Consider the following 20,300-nt stretch of genomic DNA (forward strand, 5'->3'; position numbering starts at 1 on the left):
AAGTAAATTTACAATAAAAAATAAGGAAAAAAGCATGCACATAAGGGCCGAAGGAAAGATGATTACATTACGATTTGGTAATGAAGCTTACATCTAGAATACATACTGCTTCTATTTGGTGGAGGAGCTCCATAATTCTGTGGAAGAAAAAGAAGAATGTATAGGCATCAGATGAAATTAAATAAATATAGTTTTTGAAGCAATACACATTATTGTCAATATGAAAGTAATCAAACAACAAACAAGAAACTAAAGCATAGTAACTTTTTAAAATTACTTTCCAATGGAAAAAAAGAAAATGAAATTTACTTGAAAATTACCGGGATACTCTGGTACAACACTAGAACCTGCTGAAGTTCAACATATCAAATCGTGTGTAAAAAGCCTTTGGTTATCAACAATGATACTATGTTGGCATGCACCCCTGTTGACATGATTTCACTGCCAATGACCAAATGACTTGAGATATCGTATCAGTTGGCACGAATTAAACATCTTGTGCCATCTGTCCACCAATGCACAGAATGGTCACAATAGGTGGAAGAAAGGAGAGTTTTTGTATTTTCTAAAAGTCTGTTTCTGAGTGTACATAAGTTGTGCTATGAAATTTTCCGGGAAGGCTATTTACTTCAAGATTGGGAAGGAAAATTCTAGACATCTAAATTATCGAGGAAGGAGTATTTCCTTCCATGATATGCAAGCATTCTGTGAGTGAGCAAAGGGGTTTGCTTAAGCTCTATGCCAACTCAGTGAGTGGGACAACTTTGTGAAAATTTGGTAAAACCAGAATAAAACATATAGAGACTAGAGATGCAAGACCTAGAATATGTGTCCCAATCAAAATGACACACAAACAAACATGATGTTGTGATTCCAAGCCTAGCGTTTAGCAAAAATAGTCAGATAAATGCAAGATGTTTTTAGAAAAACTTAATGATGTGGAATCAAAATGCAATCCCAATCAATCCAAGAAATTACATGCATTGGAATCACAGAGTCTCAGAGGTTCGTAGCAAAAACGCCAAGTGATCGATAGCATCACTTTTGTTGCATTGGATCGCCGCTGCCTTTAGCAATAGAAGATCTGTCCTTCTCCTCCTTCAGACCCATCTCTCCCAGCTCTCCTGCCCTCCACTTCCCTCTCCGCTCTCTAGCTGCCTTCGGACGCACACTGTTCGGATTTGGGGAGGCAACTCGAATTCAAAAAAAAACAACGACATATCTTTCTGAAACTCTAGATCAGAAGCGGAAAAATTTTAACCTTTAATTTGGCGGCGGCGGCGTCTTCCCGCGGTGACGAAGGCGAAGGAGGCGGCGGCGTCTTCCCACGGCGAAAGATGGCACAAATCGGGCGGTGGCAGGCGGTGGCGTCTTCCCAGGGCGACGGATGGCACAGATCGGGCGACGGCAGTGGCAGATCGGCGGCGGTAGGCGCCGGAGTCTTCCCAGGGCGACGGATGGCACAGATCGGCGGCGGTAGGCACTTCCCACGGCGACGGATGGCACAGATCCGGGGCCAGCAGCGGCGTCTTCCTGCGGCGACGAAGGCGACCGAAGGTTCGCAGAGATCGACCGGCGGCAGTGCCGTCTTCCTTCGGCGACGAAGGCGAAGAAGCGATTTTGGGATTGCGTGGATCGGATTCGGCAGATCGGCGTCGAGCGGGGCTTCGTCGGAACGGGGGGAAGATTTTGGGAAGGCGGGATTTTATTTTCGTCGCCACGGAGGCAGCGGACGAAGCGAGTACAAAGAGAGAAATGGGTTCCACGTCAACGTCGCGGATGCGTCGCGGAGGAGAAGGCGCGCAGCGGATCTGTGAATAATTAATCAACTCATTAATATTTATAAATAATGTTCATGAATAATTAATATTTATGAACAATATTTGTGAATAATATTTATAAATCATACTCATCAATAAAATTTTTATGTTAAATAGATAATTTTTTAAAATAAACAAATAAATTTATATTTTCTCAATAACTAACCAAACAAACTTAAAATATAAAAATTTTAAATAATCAAATAAATTTGAATTTAGAGCATAATAATATCTAAACTAACCAAGCACTACAAAAAAACAATTTTTTAGCGACGAATTTTTGGGACGAATATTATTCGTCGCCAATCAGCAACGAATTTTGGGACGAATATAAATTTCGTCGCTAATCTGCAACAAAATTTGCGACGTACAAAATATTAGTTGCCAATTTAGCAACTCAACATATTCGTTGCCAAAGCAGCGAAACCCTAGATCTGGACTGGCGCCACTTTTTCCACGTGAACTTGGCGACGAATCCAGTATTCGTCGCCAAATTGGCGACGAAATCCAGATCTAGGGTTTTGTTGCTTTGGTTTGAGCTGCTTGACCATTCTCAGACAAGAGCTTTAATTGAAACTTTTGTGCCTTTACCTTCATCCTTCGACACCAGAGGAGTTCCTATTACTCTGATCCAGATCAAAATGCTACCTGTTGATATTGATGTTGTTCTGGAGTGATATTTGTGTAAATTGATATATGTATGTGGATGTGGATTGATATGTATATTAATTTATAGAGTATGGATTGACGATATATATGGATGTGGATGTTTGTGATTTCAATTTGTGTGAATTGATATTTGTATGTGGATGTGGATTGATATTAATATGTGTACAGGTTATTTGTAAAATTTGATTCAATCCGATTGCATCGTGTATTGTATATATGGGATAATCAACAAATAAAGGGGTATGAAAGAAAATATTTGAATTTGCGACGAAAATGATTTCGTCCCTAAATTCGTCCCCAAATCCGTCACAGATTTGCGACGAAAACTGGATTCGTTGCAAATCTGCGACGAATTCTGCGACGAAGATGATTTCGTCCCCAAATTCGTCACAGATTTGCGACGAAAATTGAATTCGTCGCAAATCTGCGACGAAAATCGAATTCGTCGCAAATCTGCGGGTTTTGCGACGAATTTTGCGACGAAAATTTTTTCGTCCCAAAATTCGTCCCCAAATTCAACCCAGATTTGCGACGAATATATATTTCGTCGCAGTTTTTTGCGACGAATATCTAATTCATCGCAGATTTTTGCGACGAATTTCAAATTCGTCGCAGATTTGCGACGAATTCTATTTTCGTCGCAAATTCGCGACGAATCATTTTCATCGCAGATTTGCGACGAAAATATTTTCGTCGTAAATTTGGCGACGAATTTGATTTTCGTCGCCAATCTGCGACGAATTTGGGGACGAATTTTTGTTTTCGTCGCAAATATCTGCAACGAAACGAGAAATTTTGTCGCCAAATTTGGCAACGACTTTATAACAACGAAAAAGAATTCGTCCCAAAATTCGTCCCAGAATATTTTGCGACGAATTTTTTTTTAAAATTCGTCCCAAAATTCGTCCCAAAATCACTGTTTTTTTTTAGTGAAGCTAAGCTTTTTAATAAGCTTAAGTAAGTTATAAAAGTTAATAAATAATTGTTTAATATTATATATATAATAATTTTAATTGATTTATTTTAATATATTGTAATAATTATAATCTTAGCTACATATTATAAGCTATAACGTTAGTAACTACTATGCCCGAGTTATGATACAGTGATAAGATATTCATGTAAGTTTTTAAATATTTATGATTTGATTTTTAATTATGATATATTATAAGATATTAGATTGTAGATCATTTATTATAAATATTTTTAAATTTATCCTAAAAAATTTATATAAGATTAAATTGATCCGATCAAAAAGTGATAAGTAAAAAAAAACGATAGCTACTCCACTAACTCATAAACAAATATATTTTTTAATAGATTAATATATTAAAGTATTATTTTGATTTTCTTTAAGGGTACTTTTAGATTTTTTTATGATATTTATTATTATTTAAAATATTAAATAAAAATTATATCTGCTAGAGTGGATGCTATTGATAACGTCGCACGAATCACGAGGAATCACAATCGGAACATACTCCATTTCCCACGCGAGACCCAAATGATTTGGCCTTCCAAATTTGGATTATTCGCTCGTTTTTGGCAGCGGGCGTGACAGTGAGTTGCCCACGTGTCATTTTTTTTGCCGTCAGATCGGATTTGGCACGCAATGCAACAGCGATGATGATGAAAAGATGTCAACCCACCCGAACCACCCCCGCTGCCCTGATCTCCGCTCGCTGCCTCGCTTGTTCTTTCTCTTCCCTTCGAAACCCTAAACCCTTGATCTATTAATTCAGCCGAAATCCATCTCACTTTCTTCCCCATTCAGCGGTCCGTTGCTTCCTTGGCGTTCACTCAGCGGCCGGCGACCTTCCATCGTCTTTTCTAAGCGTCAAACTACTTAAGGTCCGACCTTCGCTCCCTTTTTCTGTCGGTTCCTCTTGGCCAAATTGATCTTTTGTTTCTTGCTGCCTGATCGAGATTGGTCGTTGCCTCTTCTTCGTCTTCTTTTTTGTTTTTAAATTTGTGGTTTTCATTGGTTCGTCAATTTGTGAGCAAAGAGTCTAGTGAGGAGAATGAGGAGCCGCCATGATATAGTTCCGCATTTGAATGATTTTTGGAGAAGTCAATCCTTTTTCGATTCTTCTACGTGGTAGCAAGGAGGGTTGTCATTGGTCTTCGGTCTGTATTAGCTGTCCGAGGTTCGGTTCTTTATGTGGTTCTGTATTTTGCCCGAGTCATTTTTTGCTGCTTCTCTTGGTAAACCTTTCTTTTTCTTTTAGAATTTTAAGCCAAGAGCACCAAACTTGGGAGAATAAAATGATCTCAGAATTCGTGACGCTAGTGAAACCAGAATGAACTATATTAATGGTAATATTGGGCATTTATTTTATGCTAGTGTATGATTCTAATCGCTTGACCTTGTTATATGTTAGGCATGAGCTAGTACAAGATTAGAAACTATCACTAGTATTGAGACAATAGATTCACGGTGAAATCCTTCTTAAAAATGGATTCTTCCTTAGGAATTTTTAACACTAACATGAAGCTCGTCATCTCTATTCTCTGGTTCATCCAATTAATTATTGCTAATGCAATTATTATAAGTTGCAAGTTTTAATTTTGTTCTATGAAGTAAAACCAATTACATTGAGAATGGTTTTTATAGATTGTAGGTTTAAACGTTCCAGTATTTTACAATCTTCCGCAGCATATTTAGTTTAGCCATTAATACACCTGAATAAGTGAACTGGTTTTTGTACTTACTAAGAATGGTACAGTATTTGATGTTTTCTGGAGCCATTCAATTTTGTTCTCTTTTTTATGAATCCGCTAATTTATCATTCAGGATTGAGTTGGTTATAAAAAGTTCTTTGGTTGGTGATCCAATACCACACTAAGCATTCTTGTTCCCAAATGACCAGCATGATTGAATCTGATTTGAAAATTGAACGAGCTGAAGAAATTAAGGTTTTAGCTAATGAAGCATTCAAAGGTATATCTATACCTTTTTATTTTATTTTATTTTATCTGGTCTCTTATATTGTAATTATTACAACTTGATATGACCACTGTCATAGCACTGCCAAGCACAATAATTTTGCACTGTTAGCAGAAATGAAAGCAACTTTTGTAGTAGATGCTGTATGAAATTGATCTTGTTACCAATCTTAAACATATCCTACATTATGTACACATGAATAGACCCTTCCCCGGGACTCTGCATTGACATGAGCTTCGTGCACCGAGCTGCCCTTTATATGCACATGAATAAATGCATATATTCGATAGTTTTAAGGATGGGAATTGGCATGGATATCTGCATAATCTTGCATATTGTGCTCTTCTTCTGATCAACAAATCAGGAATGTGTATGTGGTTTTATGTTCCTTAATAAAAATAGCTTTGTCCATCATATCAGAAAGAAAAACAGGTGGTCGTTATTGTGTCATTTTTTTTTTCATTTGGGAAAATCTTATTATCTGGGTTTGAACATCGTATTCTGCTTTATCTCTTTGAAGTTTGAACAACTGTTAACAGGAAATTTGTATGAGCTTAATTTGAATGTCAATGCTTCATACTACCATCGATGGCTCTGCTTCTCTGGTTTATCCATTAGGAGGACAAATATGGGTCTGCCAATACAATTTGATGTGAATGTCAATGCTTGATGCTTTCATTGACTCTGCTTTGCTGCTTTTTTCATTAGGAGGACAAATATGGATGTGCAATACGGTGCGTTTTGTTGAGGTTCAGATCTCAATTTCAAAATCTGATTTTGGACCTTATGACTAAAGAAAAATTCCCATAATTGGCTACACTCAGTTTGAATCAGAAAAAAATTGAGTTGGAAAAATTTAGTCTAGTGTTCTACTATTTCTTAGTGTCTAGGGAGAGATGCGTTCTAAAATAATAGAAGTTTTAATTTTAAAGCTTAGTGGACTTATGTGAGCATATCTGAAATCCCTCCCTATACAGTAGATATAAGGTGACCTGATTTGGTCATATGACCTGAGATTTGTTGTAAAAACGCAATGCTTATCATGAGGCGTGATTAATGCTTGTTATACTAATGAGGATACTATGGATGAGGACCTCAAAGCATTAATGATCTAGGTGGTCATCCTTGCATTCATTAATATTGCCGAAATTCAAACTTCAGTGACCTACTATATGGAGGTAGTTCACACAGCTAGGGTTTCAACAAACAATTAAAGATCATTATCAAGAGCATGACAAACTTCTAAGATGCATTGTAGCCCTTATTGTGCGATGACCTCTATAATGCTTATTGTTAAGTTCGATTGGATAACTGCTTATCTAATAAAAAAAAGCGTAGTCCGATGTACGAAATTCCCACCAATGCTGAGTCATGGGGAAGGGTTGGATCATGTTGGATCTATTGTATGCAATCATATCCTGCATTGCAAGAGGCAGGTTCCTCGACTCGAACTCGTGACCACAAGGTCACACGGTAGCAACTTTATTGTTGCGCTAAGGTTCTCCTTCGGTAACTACCTATCTAATAACAACAACAACAATCAAGCCTTATCCCACTAGATGGGGTCGGCTATATGGATCTTTCTTCACTATTGAGTTCTTTCCCTTACTATATCATCATTATATTTAAATAAATTTTATCTTATTTTATTGCTGCTAATCGAGTCTTTTTTAATTTTTCTCTTCCTTGTTTGATATGCACATTTGTCGTAGTTTTAATCGCTTAACTGAGGCATGTATTGGTCGTTTAAGTATATGTTCGTCCCATCTTAAATGTGTCTTCTGGAATTTTTTCTCAATAGAAACAATCTGACTTTTTTCTAATGTTCTCATTTCTTATCCTGTCAATTATCGTGTGTCCGCACGTCCATCTTAATATTCTCATCTTTGTAATTTCCATCTTTTATAAATGTGCTCGAGTCATAATCTAACATGTAATTCCATATAACATACATTGCAGGTCTATTCATCGTTTTGTAAAATTTTTCTTTAAATTTTAGAGGTACTTATGATCACAAAGAATAACTTACGTTTTCCTTTTTCTTTAAATTTTAGAGGTACTTTATGATCACAAAGAATAACTTACGTTTTCCTCCATTTCAACTATCCTATTTGTATTTTATGTAAAAAAATCTCTTTTAATCTCTCCATTCTTTTACAAAAATGATCTTAAATACATAAACTTCTCAGTTGTAGACAACTCGTTCTCCTATCATAACAATTGTCTTATTACCTTTAATATTACTAAATTTAAATTATGTATATTTACTCTACTAAACCTAAAACCTTTCACTTTTATTATTTTCCATCAAAATTCGAATTTAACATTCACTCCTTCACGTGTTTCATTTTCATTTACTGAAATAATATCATCTGCAAATAACATGTATCACGGTACTGTATCTTGGACGTACTCAGTGAGTTCGTCCATGATTAGTATAAAAAGATAGGAATTTATAGATGATCCTTAGTGTAATCTTATCTTTATAGAAAATACTTTGGTTAATTCGCCTGGGATTTTCATTCTTGTCATTACATCGACATGCATATCCTTAATTAGTTTAATATACACTATGCTAATACCTCTTTTTTTTTAAATTTTCTATATAATTTCTCTTAGAACTCTATCATAAGTTTTTTCTAGATCGATGAACACTATATGTAAGTCTTGCTTTTGTTCTTGATATTTTTCAATTAGTTGCCTAAAAAGATGTATAACTTCGATTGTTGACCTTTTAGGCATAAATTCAAATTGATTTTCGATCATCGTGATCTCCTTCCTTAATCTTTTGTTTATTATTCTTTTTCAAAGTTTCATTGTATGACTTATTAGTTTAATATCTTTATAGTTTGCACAATTTTGTACGTCTCCTTTATTCTTGTATAAGGGAACTAGAGTATCTACCTCTACTGATCAGATATTTTTTTGTATATCAGGTTGAATAACTTTGTAAGTCATTCAATACCTTATTTTCCTAGGCACTTCCATACCTCTATCAAAATATTATCTGGTCCAACTACTTTTTTATTTTGCATCCCATTTAAAACTTGTTCTACTTTTGAAGTTTGAATTCTATGATAAAAATTTAAATTTTTATACTTATTTGACCTACTTAAGTTATCTAAGTTGATCACCTAAACTTTCATTAAAAATTGATAAAAATTTCTCTTTTATCGGACTTTTATTTCTTCATCATTTAATAGTACCTCTATTACATTTATCTTTAATATATCTTATTTGAATATGATCTCTTGTATTCCTTTCTCTCACTTTAGCTATTTGGTAATGTCCCTTTTCTTTTTTGTATCCAATTTTTGATATGTTCAAAAGTTTTATTCTTGGCTTCATTTACTGCTTTCTTGGATATTGTATACTTTTTAAAAATTTTCTCACTTTTCCTTTACTTTTTCTGAGAACTTTCTCAATACATCATCAAGATTCTTTACTTGGTGATGCCTTGGTGGTGCACATCTCTTTCACTCATTGAGTATACTCTTGGTTGTTATTTTCAACTTTAATATCATCTTATTCCATGTCATATCCGAATCACCATGTATTTTTTCTAATACTTGTACTTCTACCCTCTCCTTAAATATATTTTGTTTCCCATCTTTTAACTTTCAGTATTTAATTCTAGGAATCGTGCACATTTTTTTCCTATTGATACTATGCTTAATGCGCATATCCAACACTACTAACCTATGTTGGGTAATTAAGTTTTCTCCAGGGATGACCTTACAATCTTTACAAGTATTTCTATCCTTCTTCATAATCATAAGTTATTATTCTCACTTTTGAATGTGATCAAGTATTCTTTACTTTTCTTGAAAAACATATTAGCTAGTATAAGGTCATATGTTATCGCAAAATCCAATATAGTTTTTCCTTTTTCATTTCTTGTTCCAAGCTCATAACTCTCATGCACCCTATCATATTCCTCATTTTTCACTCCTACATGTCCATTTAGATCTCCTCCTGTTAAAATCATTTTGGTTGGCGAAATGTTCTGTGATGCCATCTAGGTCCTCTCAAAATCTAGATAGGGCGACTTCATCTAATCCTATTTGAGGTGCATATATGTGAATTACATTAATAGTTTCTTTCGACACCACTATCTCGAAAGCTATAATTATATGCCCCTTCTTAACTACTTCTACTATTTCATCCTTTAGAGAACTATTTACAATAATACGTATTCCATTTCTTGTTTTACTCTTTTATATTTACCATTATTTAAAATCTAAATTCTCTAACATCTTTGCCTTCTTTCCTACTCATTTTTTCTCTTGTACACACAAAATATTAATTTTTCTTCTAATCTTCGTATCTACTACCTCCTTTGTTTTACTAGTGAACGTTCCTAGGTTTCATGTTCCAAATCTTAGACAATTAATTTTCTTATAATATTTATTCTTATCCAATAACAAAGAAAAAAAACCATAGAAAGTAACACAACTTATAGCTTATCCAATAACAAAGAAACAAAAATTGAACAATAGAAAGTAACACAACTTATACTGTTAATCTTTGCAATTCTACTCATTCATATTGAGTGGGTTGAAGTGTACTGAGATTGACTCAACGCATAATTAACTAGGAATATGTATTTTTTTTATTAAAAGTATGACAATTTATTAACTTAATAGGAATATGTATCTTTTTATTGAAACAAGACCTGCTTTCTTACCATTTTAAAACACACGTGTTATGATCATGAAATAATTAATAGTCTTCTGTGAATTTGCAAGTATATTGTATTTGACTGTTCGTAGAACAAGTGAGAGCTTTTTTTGTGGGTTTAGTTTCAGTACTCTTTTGGAAATAATTGCATTTGGTAGTTAGATTATGCTTTTAGAAGCATTTTAATATCATTTTTTTATCTTCATGATGTATTTGCTGGCATGACAACTTATTCCAAAAGCTCAAGTTATTATGAAAAAACAATTGTGCACTTTCATATTAGTTAACACACGAGTTATGGTCATGAAAAATTAATAGTGTTTTATGAATTTGCAATTATATTGTATTTGATTGTTTGTAGAATAAGTGAGGGCAATCTTTTTTATTGGTTTAGTTTCATTAATTTTTGGATACAAAATGCATTTACTAGTTAGATTATGTTTTTAGAAGGATTTTAGTTTCACTTTTTATTTTCATGGTGATTTAAATGGTTCTAGAACCTTTGACTTATTTCTTTCCTTTCATTCAGCCAACAAGTTTTCACAAGCTATAGATCTGTACAGTCAGGCTATCGAACTGAATGGTCTTAATGCTGTTTATTGGGCAAACCGTGCATTTGCACATACCAAACTTGAACAATATGGAAGTGCTGTCCAGGATGCAAGTAAGGCTATTGAGATTGACCCTAGATATTCAAAGGTCAGAGAAGTTTGGTATGCTTATTCTTTCTTTTGTCCTAACTCATCTTTGGTTATTACATTCTTGATTTTGTTGACAGGGTTACTATAGACGTGGTGCAGCATATCTTGCTATGGGAAAATTTAAGGAAGCATTGAAAGATTTTCAACAGGCATGTTTTGTTTTACACTCATATTACTCATTCACATTAAGAGCACTTGTCCACATTTGCGCCATTTATCAAGCAAATGATGCTACAATCATTTCTTTGATTATAATGCTATTGTATGTTAACACTCTAGTACATTCTGTTGTATTTTGAAATGTTTTGCATGACAATTTAATTGGGACAATGTTTGATTGTGCCTTCCTTTCATAGTCAGCATCGATAAATTCCTAACCATGTTCTGAGAATCATTCTTGCATTTATGTATATCAACAGGTGAAAAAAATTAGCCCAAATGATCCTGATGCAACTAGAAAGTTGAAGGAATGTGAAAAGGCTGTCCAGAAAATTAGATTTGAAGAAGCCATTGCTGTGAATGAATCAGAAAGGCACTCAGTTGCAGATTCAATAGATTTCCATTCTATAGGTGATTTTTCAAATCTAAAATCATCCTGATTGCTTCACTTTTCTCATTTATTATTTCTTTCTCTTTTTTGTTTTATAATTTCTGGTAATAAATTACTTCTTAATTGTTCTATTTTACCGAAAATCAGTTGTTCTAATTTTCTCCCTTACATCTCACATCTTGCATTATTGTTATGCTAGTGCATTAGCCTTAAAATGCACGGACTATCTAAGTAAGTTACAGAAATTTCATATTCAGATTTAAAATTTATGTTCATTCAAATTAAATTATAAAATTTTCAAAGTTAAATCCATTATACTACATGTGAATTTTGTATTTATGAGAGTTGAGTTTTTTTAACTTGACCTTTCTTCGGTTTTTATAAATAGTTATAGTTGAATAGGCGAATAGGTTTCAAAAATATAATTTCAGAGTTGGATTTAAAATTTATATTGCTCATATAAATTAAATTATAAATTTGTCATAGTTATATGAAATGAATTGTAAATTGTAAAAATTTTCAATTAATATGATAAATTAATTTATTCAATGAAAAAAATTATTAAAAGGGCAGTCCAATGCACGAATTTCCCGCCAGTGCGGGATTCTAGAGAAGGTCAAACTACATTGAGTCTATACAAAAATTGAATTCTGATCACTGTTTGAATAAAATAATTTAATAAATCAAAATATTTAAATATGGACATTGAAAGTGGATCAGTGAGGCATCTTTGACTATTAAGTAACCTTATTCAGAATTAGCATATATATTATTTACCTTTCTTTTCAATAGTATTTCATTTTCATGCAACACCTTATTGTTTATTAGAGGTGGATGCACAATACACTGGTGCAAGGATAGAAGGTGAAGTAGTAACCTTGGAGTTTGTGAAGAAAATGATGAATGATTTCAAAAATCAAAAACATCTGCATAAAAGGTACTTCTGAAAGCTATTATGTTAATACTTGTTTTTCCCAGATTACCATCTATCTCACTTTTGACAAATCTTTTGAATTATTACTTCAGATATGCTTACCAGATTGTCCTCGAAACCAGACAACTGTTGCGAGCTATGCCTTCTCTTGTCGATATCACTATTCCAGACAGATGTCATTTTACCGTTTGTGGAGATGTGCATGGCCAGGTATGTAATTATCAATAAGTTTGCTGTTTGAACTAACAACATGCTAAGTACTTCTTAGTATTTTTTTTGGTCTGTAAATTCACTCCGTCTGTAGTATATTATTTCATGGAAGTTCTCTGTGGTCAATTGCAGTTTTATGATTTATTAAACATATTTGAGCTCAATGGGCTTCCTTCTGAGGAGAACCCTTACCTATTCAATGGAGACTTTGTTGACAGAGGGTCCTTCTCTGTTGAAGTTATTCTGACTCTGTTTGCATTGAAGTGCATGTGTCCAACAGGTTAGTGTACTTTGCATTGCTGAGGCCAAACTGTTGCAATTCAGTAGTCTATTTATTAACATGAATTATCTGCTCATTCAAATTTTCAGCTATGTACCTTTCAAGGGGTAATCATGAAAGTAAAAACATGAACAAAATTTATGGTTTTGAAGGAGAGGTCAGATCAAAATTAGGCGAGACATTTGTTGAACTCTTTGCGGAAGTATTTTGCTACTTGCCTTTGGCACATGTTATAAACGAGAAAGTCTTTGTAGTTCATGGAGGACTTTTTAGTGTGGACGGTGTTAAACTTTCTGACATTCGGGCAATTGATCGCTTCTGTGAGCCTCCAGAGGAAGGTACTGTTGCTGAATCTTGATCTTTTAGTTTGATGTGGAGGTGAAAACAATCTATGTCTTCTAAAACTATTAAATTCTTTAGTTTTCCATGAAAGTACTGTCGTCATATTCAGTATTTCATTTACAATATATTCTTTTATGTTAAATCTGTGTTGTAGCCCAATTCATCCACTGACCTTGTAAAGGTTACTTGAAGTGGAAATTTAGTGATCAATCTCATCGGAAAATGCCGAGGATCTGTCTTCTACTTGTCTCATTTCTTATATCATCTCATTTTCTACCATGAGATCTTGCAATATTTTTTTCTTGAATCTTTTGCAACTTATAATGGCATCTTACATTACAAATGCATACAATCAGACACATAGTATTCGCATTTCCATGTTAGGAACCAAGACCTGATATGACTAATGCTCACGATATTATGTCAAAAAGAATTCTTCATTTACAAACCATGCCATGATCTATAACCTCCTTTTTATATATATAAAAACTATGACAGAGTTGGTATTTTGCTTCCACTTAGTTGTCTGTGGAATTTCTGTCTGATTGATTTCAGGTTTTTGTGGATGTGAGGAATGAGGACTGTGTGATAATTTTTATTTCACTATGTCTAGATTAGTTTCTCTCATCATATAGGTATTGGTGGTTATGGTGTTTATTGTGTTCTGTGCAACTGATAGCTGGCGTTACAAGCGATTTTCAGCACATGTATTACTGATCCAACAGGTTGCTGAACCAATATCACACTGGTATTCTAAGTTCAAAGCTCACCTAGAGACATGCTAGAGAAATCTTTCAAAATTGTTTAAAATTTTGATAGACTTGGAGTTACAAATGTGCAAAGGTTATTTGTAATTAGAATCTCATGTCACAATGGAACAACACATTTTATAATTTATACTTCTTTATCGAAAATTACTGTTTCTCCATTTTGGTTGTCATTGCAGGGTGATTTGTAATTAGAATTTAATGTCACATTGTTACAATGGAATAACACATTATACAACTTATACTTCTTTATAGAAAACGCTGTTTCTCCTTTTTTTTTTTTTGGTTGTTATTTTTATTTCTATGTTGCTGCAAGACATGTAACTCTTCAACTTTCTTAGGTTTCTCCATTCACCTTTGCTTAGAAGTTTACTCATTATAAATCTTCTGGCATAATTAGAGTGATTCCTTGCTTTATTTACTATTTCAAATTGAGGCATCACCTGTTTTTGCTTGCGCATGCTCTTCCTGTTTTTGCTTTATAATAAGTCTTTCTATGTTCTGTGTTTGTCAACTTCTTCAGAACTGAAGCTTACATAAGATTCTTAAGCCCAAGTAGGTAATGATTGGCTGTTATTTGCTCTATCTTGCATAACATAGGAATCCTATTTTATGTTTTCTTTTTAGGTTTGATGTGTGAACTGCTTTGGAGTGATCCACAACCTCAACGAGGAAGAGGCCCCAGCAAGCGAGGAGTTGGGCTTTCTTTCGGTGAAGATGTCACAAAGAGATTTTTACAGGAAAATAATCTTGGTAACATGCCTACATATCACTTTTGTGCCTTTACGAATGCCATTTTTTATGTATTTTTATATTGTTTTTTGGCAGATCTCGTTGTGAGGTCACATGAAGTAAAGGATGAGGGATATGAGATTGAACATGACGGAAAGCTTATTACGGTATTTTCTGCTCCAAATTATTGTGATCAGGTAACTAAGCACTAATATCTCAGATAATAGTTTTATTATTATGCTCAGAACTCTTTATCTGTTTGTGTTATTTCATTAGTCCAGATTAATGAACTAATATGAATAGCCAAAAGTTGGTAGATATAATACTAATATGAGCTTACAATTATGATGCAGATGGGCAACAAGGGTGCATTTATACGCTTCACGGCTCCAGATCTGAAACCAGATATTGTTAGCTTTTCAGCGGTGGTGGGTATCAGATTATTTCATATCATGCTCTCTAGAAGCTTAAATAATGATACTATCTTGTCAATACTTTTGGTCCATTTAGAGACTTGTATGAGCTAAATCTGATTTGCTATCTCCAATATGCAGCCGCATCCAGATGTGAAGCCAATGGCATATGCAAACAATTTTCTCCGGATGTTTTCATGATCCACAAGAATCAAGCCTATAGCATTCTTGCTTCGTTACTTAGCACGTTTCATCATCAATGGCTGATCGGTGATGCAGAATTTTGCCGAAGCAGTTCTTTTTTGTTGTCTCAGTACTATGCCACTTGTTATAATTTCTAAGCCGGGCTACTCCTTTTTATTATTTATTTTTAGTTTTTTTTTTGTTGTTAGTTTTTCTCTTCTTTTTTTTATTTCAGCAAAGTAGGCTGAAGAGGTGCACATTGTTTAATGATTTAACTCGTGCATTGTAAATGTCACAAAGATGATACTAGGCTTTTCTGATTTTGGAAATAAGCCTGTGTCAATTTATTTTCGGAGCTGTGCTTGTTGGAGCTGCATCTAGAATACAGTGAGATTTGGACACCACTGGTGTCATGTACTTTCGTCGTACTTCCAATTCAGGTGGTTTTTGACAGCAACGCCGCCCCATATATAAATTATCGTGAAATAAGTTAAAGTGATAAAATTATAGACCAAACAGGTCTACGATCTATTCATAGCGTAAAAAAATGGCAACAATAATGAGATAAAAAAGGTATTTGGTCCACATTTTTTTAGAGAGTACTTAATATGTAAGGACTCCTATATCTTTATAAAAATTTAAATGCAGTGTTAAATAGATAAAAATATTTACATTATAAATTAAATAAAAATAAATATTATAAAAAAATTAATAGTTTAAAATTTAGAATATTAAATATAAAAATACTCACTCATAAAGTAATCGAGGTAATATATGTGATAATTAAGAAAAGAATTAATATTTTTTTATACGAGAAATAAAATAGATAGAGAACTCGAGTTTTAAGTTATGGTATATAAGAAAAAATAAAATAAGAAATAGAATGAATATTATTGTAGATAATTGAGATACATTGTGAGCAATGTGTGCTCCATCAAAGACTCTATATGTACTCCAAGGATATAATGTAATGGTAAGAGATATGATGCTTCTCTCAAACAATCATGGTTCGAAACTCACATAGTACATGTATGTAACGTTCGAACAATTAGTAACATTGGGGGTGCTATGTCAAAAGCCGCCTCACTTCCTAAGTTAACTTAGTATGTGGAATGTGAGATCGGACCATACAACTCAAGAATAGTTAACTCGTAAAATTCAAATACCTAGTATAAAAAAAATATCTTTGAATTATCTAAGAGTTGTCAATGATCAATTTAAATTATTATAATATAAATATACTTTATTATTTAGGTTACTAAATTTTTTGATTATTTTTTTTTCAATCTCACTAATTTTTTAATTGTATCAGTGAAAGTAATTCAGAACAAGTTATAAAAATCTTCGTATATGTATTTAGATTTGGATTTAAAAGAAAGATATTCTACATAAATAAATTTAGTGATTCTGCTAGTTTAATATTAAAATATTTAAATAAATTTAAATTGATAATTTTACTAGTCGATGAAATATAAATAATTATATTTGAGAATATTTGACTCTAAATCTAATAATATATTTTATTTTGATATGTCACTTCAACTATTCATAACTACATCAATTGAAATTTATAAGATATTTTATAATATTTATATCTTATATATATTTCTCAAAACAGAAGGATAATTTTTTAAAAATATTTAACAAAATTAAATAATTTTAAATTGAAATAGGGTATTCTGAATTTTAAAAGTTTCAATTCTTTTTGTATTTTAACTGTTAAAATTTACTCTAATTCATCATCAATAAATTAAATATTATTAAAATTTAAATAAACTATTAAATAAATTTTCTTCTATTCATTAGAATTAAGAATTAAAATCGAAAGTAATTGAAACAGAATTAAAAATTGACATAAAAATAATAAAATAAATAATTTATTTATAAAATTGAGAGATTAATGACCGATTAATCATAGTCATCAATAAAAAATAATTAAATAATTTCAATTATTTAACATAAAAAAATATGTTATTTTAAACGATTGCGTTTCCGCGGTCGGAGTAGTCGATTGATTGGCCAACCGTAACAAAATAAAAATAAAAAAAAAGCTTGAATCGACTATTTGAATCGTCAATTCATGATTAAAAAATAGGCTGGAATTGTAACGGGCACGTATAAGTAGATCAATGGGTTACCGGCGAAACAAAAGGTAGCCCGGTTACAAAAGATCAATATTTTAAATCAACGACGTGGTAATTAAATTTTTCCCTAAAATAAATAAATAAATAAACCTAGTCTTGAAAAGTTTCTGAATAATGATAAATTTCAATTAGTCCCAATGACTATAGGTGATCAGTCCGGTCTCATAAAAATTTTCCATCGATCATTAGGATGAATCAGAAAATGCACATAGCGATCAGCTTAGACGTCCAACATCTTTTGATTGTGTTCTCCATTTGAAAAAAAATTCCTATAAATACATCATAGTTGAGGATCGAATTGTAAGTGCCTGAATGATAATTTAGACCTATCGCAGCATCATTGCCCCGGAGACGGAAAAAAAAAGTTCTGAATAATGAAGCGCCAGATAAGGGGCTATGTCATAATCATGAACGTGGAGATACAATTACATTGCAAAGTCAAAAAAAAAAAAAAAAACAGCTAGCCTAGCAGGCTAGCTAGCACTGTGCCCAGAAGAGAGATCCATGTGGGGAGGTGGAAAGATCAATTAAATGATACTAATTACGCACACCATTCCATTTCTTCATTCTAATTCCAATCAAATTAGACAAATTTGAAGAAACGTTTAAGCTTCTAATATAAGTAAAAGATATTTTTTTTTTTTAATAAACAAAATGAGACTTGTGGGGAACTTTTTTTTGCGTAAAGCGGAGGGTGGCGACTGAGATGTGATAGCCAAGATGAGACTTGTGACTGAGATGACCAAGACGAGATTCGAAACCGAGATGACTGAAAAGAGGTTGGTCGAGACGAGACTCAGGATCGAGACACCTACGATCAAAACAGTCGAGATGAGACTTTGGGACGGAATAAGATTGCTTTGAAGACCCAAGTGAAGTCTAGGACTGAGCCCATGTTGAACCTGAGTTGGAGATGACAGCTATCTCATATTGACTTATCTTATCAGGTCAATCTGAATCTTGACCTGCGCTTAACTCTTGATGTTTAGCGTAGAGGAAGCCCTGTCATCTATGACATATACATCCGTGTGTAATTTAAGTATTTTAAAACTTAGATGCCGTAATTCGTCAGCATTTTAATCTGTCCCTGTAGTCATGTGGTCTTGCTTGGTATCCACCAGAACTAATAATGCAGCAACATGATGGTCTCAGATTCCGACATCTTAATTAGCTAGCAGATTTGTCCACTTCATTATAACACGAATTCAGATCTGAGACCAACGATTCACATGCTACAGCTTCAGATCCAAACGAAAGGAAAAAGCTAGCAGGAGATGGATCAGACCGATCGAGAGGAGCAAAGGAAACAGTAAATTTCGAGCCTGCCTTTAATTTTAACAAGCAGTTTATAAGTTCCATATATCCACAAAGATGCATGCATGATGTATGTCCTTGTCAATCGCCAACCCTCTTTCCCTAGCTGCTTAAAACACGCAAACACAGAAAAGATGCAAAACAAACCCCTCTGTTCGGCTGTTCCTCGACCTCTCCTCTCCTGATCCTCAATGTCCGACTCAGAAACGATCGGCTTGTCCGACGAACGCTCGCCTGTCACCAAGGTTCAGCTCGTGTCGAGAAGCGTCTCCGAGGGCCTCCTGATCAAGTTCCCGGACGCATCGGAGTTCCATTTTGACTACGAAACGAGCAGTCTCTGGTCGCCCCCGGTACTGCTGCGATTCGTCAGCTCCAAAGACGAAATGCTCGAAGAGAGCAAGGGCCCTGCCGCCGCCGGCCGACAACGCCGAAATGGATTCCACAAGGTCAGTTCGTTCTCCGTGAATCAGATGGCAGGTAGCCATTGTTGTTGTTCAACTCGTTCGCGTTTTGGCTGTAGGTGCTCTGTTGCTTTCGAAGGGAAGAAAGCTGGTGGCATGAAGAAGGCCGCTGAGCTTGAGTATCTTGTATTATTAGTTAAGTACGTACAGTGATGTATAGGTTTCCAAGAGAGATTATATTTTTCTCGATCTTCTTTCTTGAGGTTTACACTCTGTATACCTCATCGTCGGCATCACTAACTCGACAAGGAAAGAGATCGATCGATTGATTGATTGGTTGATCTCGATCATCTGCATCTGTCAGTGATGAATGAGGACAAAAGCATGCATACAAAACTTGGACGTTTTCATTTAAGGAAATAGATAAATATTCTGGTGGGGCTGAAGAACCTTGCAGACAGGCTTCTTCACACTCGGCATCGCATTCATTAGTTACCTTCTACTGTTTTTTCTTCTTCTTCTATATAAGGCATAAGAAAGCGACTCATAGTTATGTGAAGGAACTGAGGGTTGAACAAATGTGAATTGCATTTTATAAATAATTGATTACTGAAACTTTTTCGACAGAAAAAAAAAAGATGATGTGAATCTTTTATCTCTTTCTAGTGACAACTCATCTAGTCATCTTGAATGCTCTATTCGATTCTTATTTACTAATGAACTATACTTTGGAACCATAATCAGCTTATAAAAGATCACTATTAAATAAGGGTGTAATTGAATCGAACTGAATCGAATAGTAAGTTACTCGAGCTCAATTCATTTTTCTGAAGCTTAAGCTTGACTTGAGTTCAATTAGAACTTTAATTCTATATCCACCACTTGTTATACTTTGGAGTAACATATTTATGTAAGCAAATATAAATATGCATTAGAGTAACATATTTATGCCCCAGTTGATTACGACGTAGTAGATTTGCAGAAGAGACAATACCTTTCTGTGTCGAATCCTGCAGATAGTCGTGAAGCCACCTTTTGTTGAAAAGGAGTAACATATTTATTAATCTCGGCGAAGTAGATTTTGAAGAAGTAACAAATATATTACTCCTTGCGCTGAAGGAGTAACATATTTGTTTGGGAAAGAAACGGATGAAGAGTTCAGGTCGCACGTTTCACTTCCAGAGAATAAATGCAATAATTTTTTTATAACAAA

At 33.9% G+C, this 20,300-nt stretch overlaps 2 protein-coding genes across 3 annotated transcripts; both read left to right on the forward strand.

Annotated features, from left to right (window-relative positions):
• Window positions 1–4,162: 4,162 nt before the first annotated feature.
• LOC141832653 (serine/threonine-protein phosphatase 5-like) lies at window positions 4,163–15,560 on the forward strand. 2 transcript variants are annotated; one of them, XM_074720116.1, is made up of 13 exons: window positions 4,163–4,340; window positions 5,284–5,430; window positions 10,646–10,815; window positions 10,895–10,966; window positions 11,237–11,387; window positions 12,196–12,304; window positions 12,394–12,511; window positions 12,644–12,791; window positions 12,881–13,129; window positions 14,528–14,653; window positions 14,729–14,829; window positions 14,986–15,060; window positions 15,187–15,560. In XM_074720116.1, the coding sequence occupies exons 2-13, from the start codon at window positions 5,352–5,354 to the stop codon at window positions 15,244–15,246; spliced, it is 1,458 nt and encodes a 485-aa protein (XP_074576217.1). In that variant the 5' UTR covers window positions 4,163–4,340; window positions 5,284–5,351; the 3' UTR covers window positions 15,247–15,560. The 2 variants fall into 2 exon arrangements, with proteins under 2 accessions (XP_074576217.1, XP_074576219.1); XM_074720118.1 differs by having other exon boundaries at window positions 5,360–5,430.
• Window positions 15,561–18,827: 3,267 nt separating this feature from the next.
• LOC141835387 (uncharacterized) lies at window positions 18,828–19,641 on the forward strand. The gene is made up of 2 exons (XM_074722872.1): window positions 18,828–19,132; window positions 19,207–19,641. Exons 1-2 carry the CDS (start codon window positions 18,878–18,880, stop codon window positions 19,258–19,260), a joined length of 309 nt encoding a protein of 102 aa, XP_074578973.1. The 5' UTR covers window positions 18,828–18,877; the 3' UTR covers window positions 19,261–19,641.
• The last annotated feature ends 659 nt before the right edge of the window (window positions 19,642–20,300 follow it).

Source organism: Curcuma longa, chromosome 1, assembly GCF_044706935.1.
Source record: "Curcuma longa cultivar G26 ecotype Majalengka, Jawa Barat chromosome 1, ITB_CL_G26_1.1, whole genome shotgun sequence".
Lineage (NCBI taxonomy): Eukaryota > Viridiplantae > Streptophyta > Magnoliopsida > Zingiberales > Zingiberaceae > Curcuma > Curcuma longa.

Excerpts from the sequence above, each read along its gene's own strand:
- LOC141832653 (XM_074720116.1), top strand. The coding sequence starts at position 5,352 with ATGACCAGCATGATTGAATCTGATTTGAAAATTGAACGAGCTGAAGAA. Across the intron at positions 12,512-12,643 it reads GTGGAGATGTGCATGGCCAG|TTTTATGATTTATTAAACAT; the intron begins GTATGTAATTAT and ends GGTCAATTGCAG. Across the intron at positions 14,830-14,985 it reads CTCCAAATTATTGTGATCAG|ATGGGCAACAAGGGTGCATT; the intron begins GTAACTAAGCAC and ends ATTATGATGCAG.
- LOC141835387 (XM_074722872.1), top strand. The coding sequence starts at position 18,878 with ATGTCCGACTCAGAAACGATCGGCTTGTCCGACGAACGCTCGCCTGTC. Across the intron at positions 19,133-19,206 it reads GCCGAAATGGATTCCACAAG|GTGCTCTGTTGCTTTCGAAG; the intron begins GTCAGTTCGTTC and ends TTTTGGCTGTAG.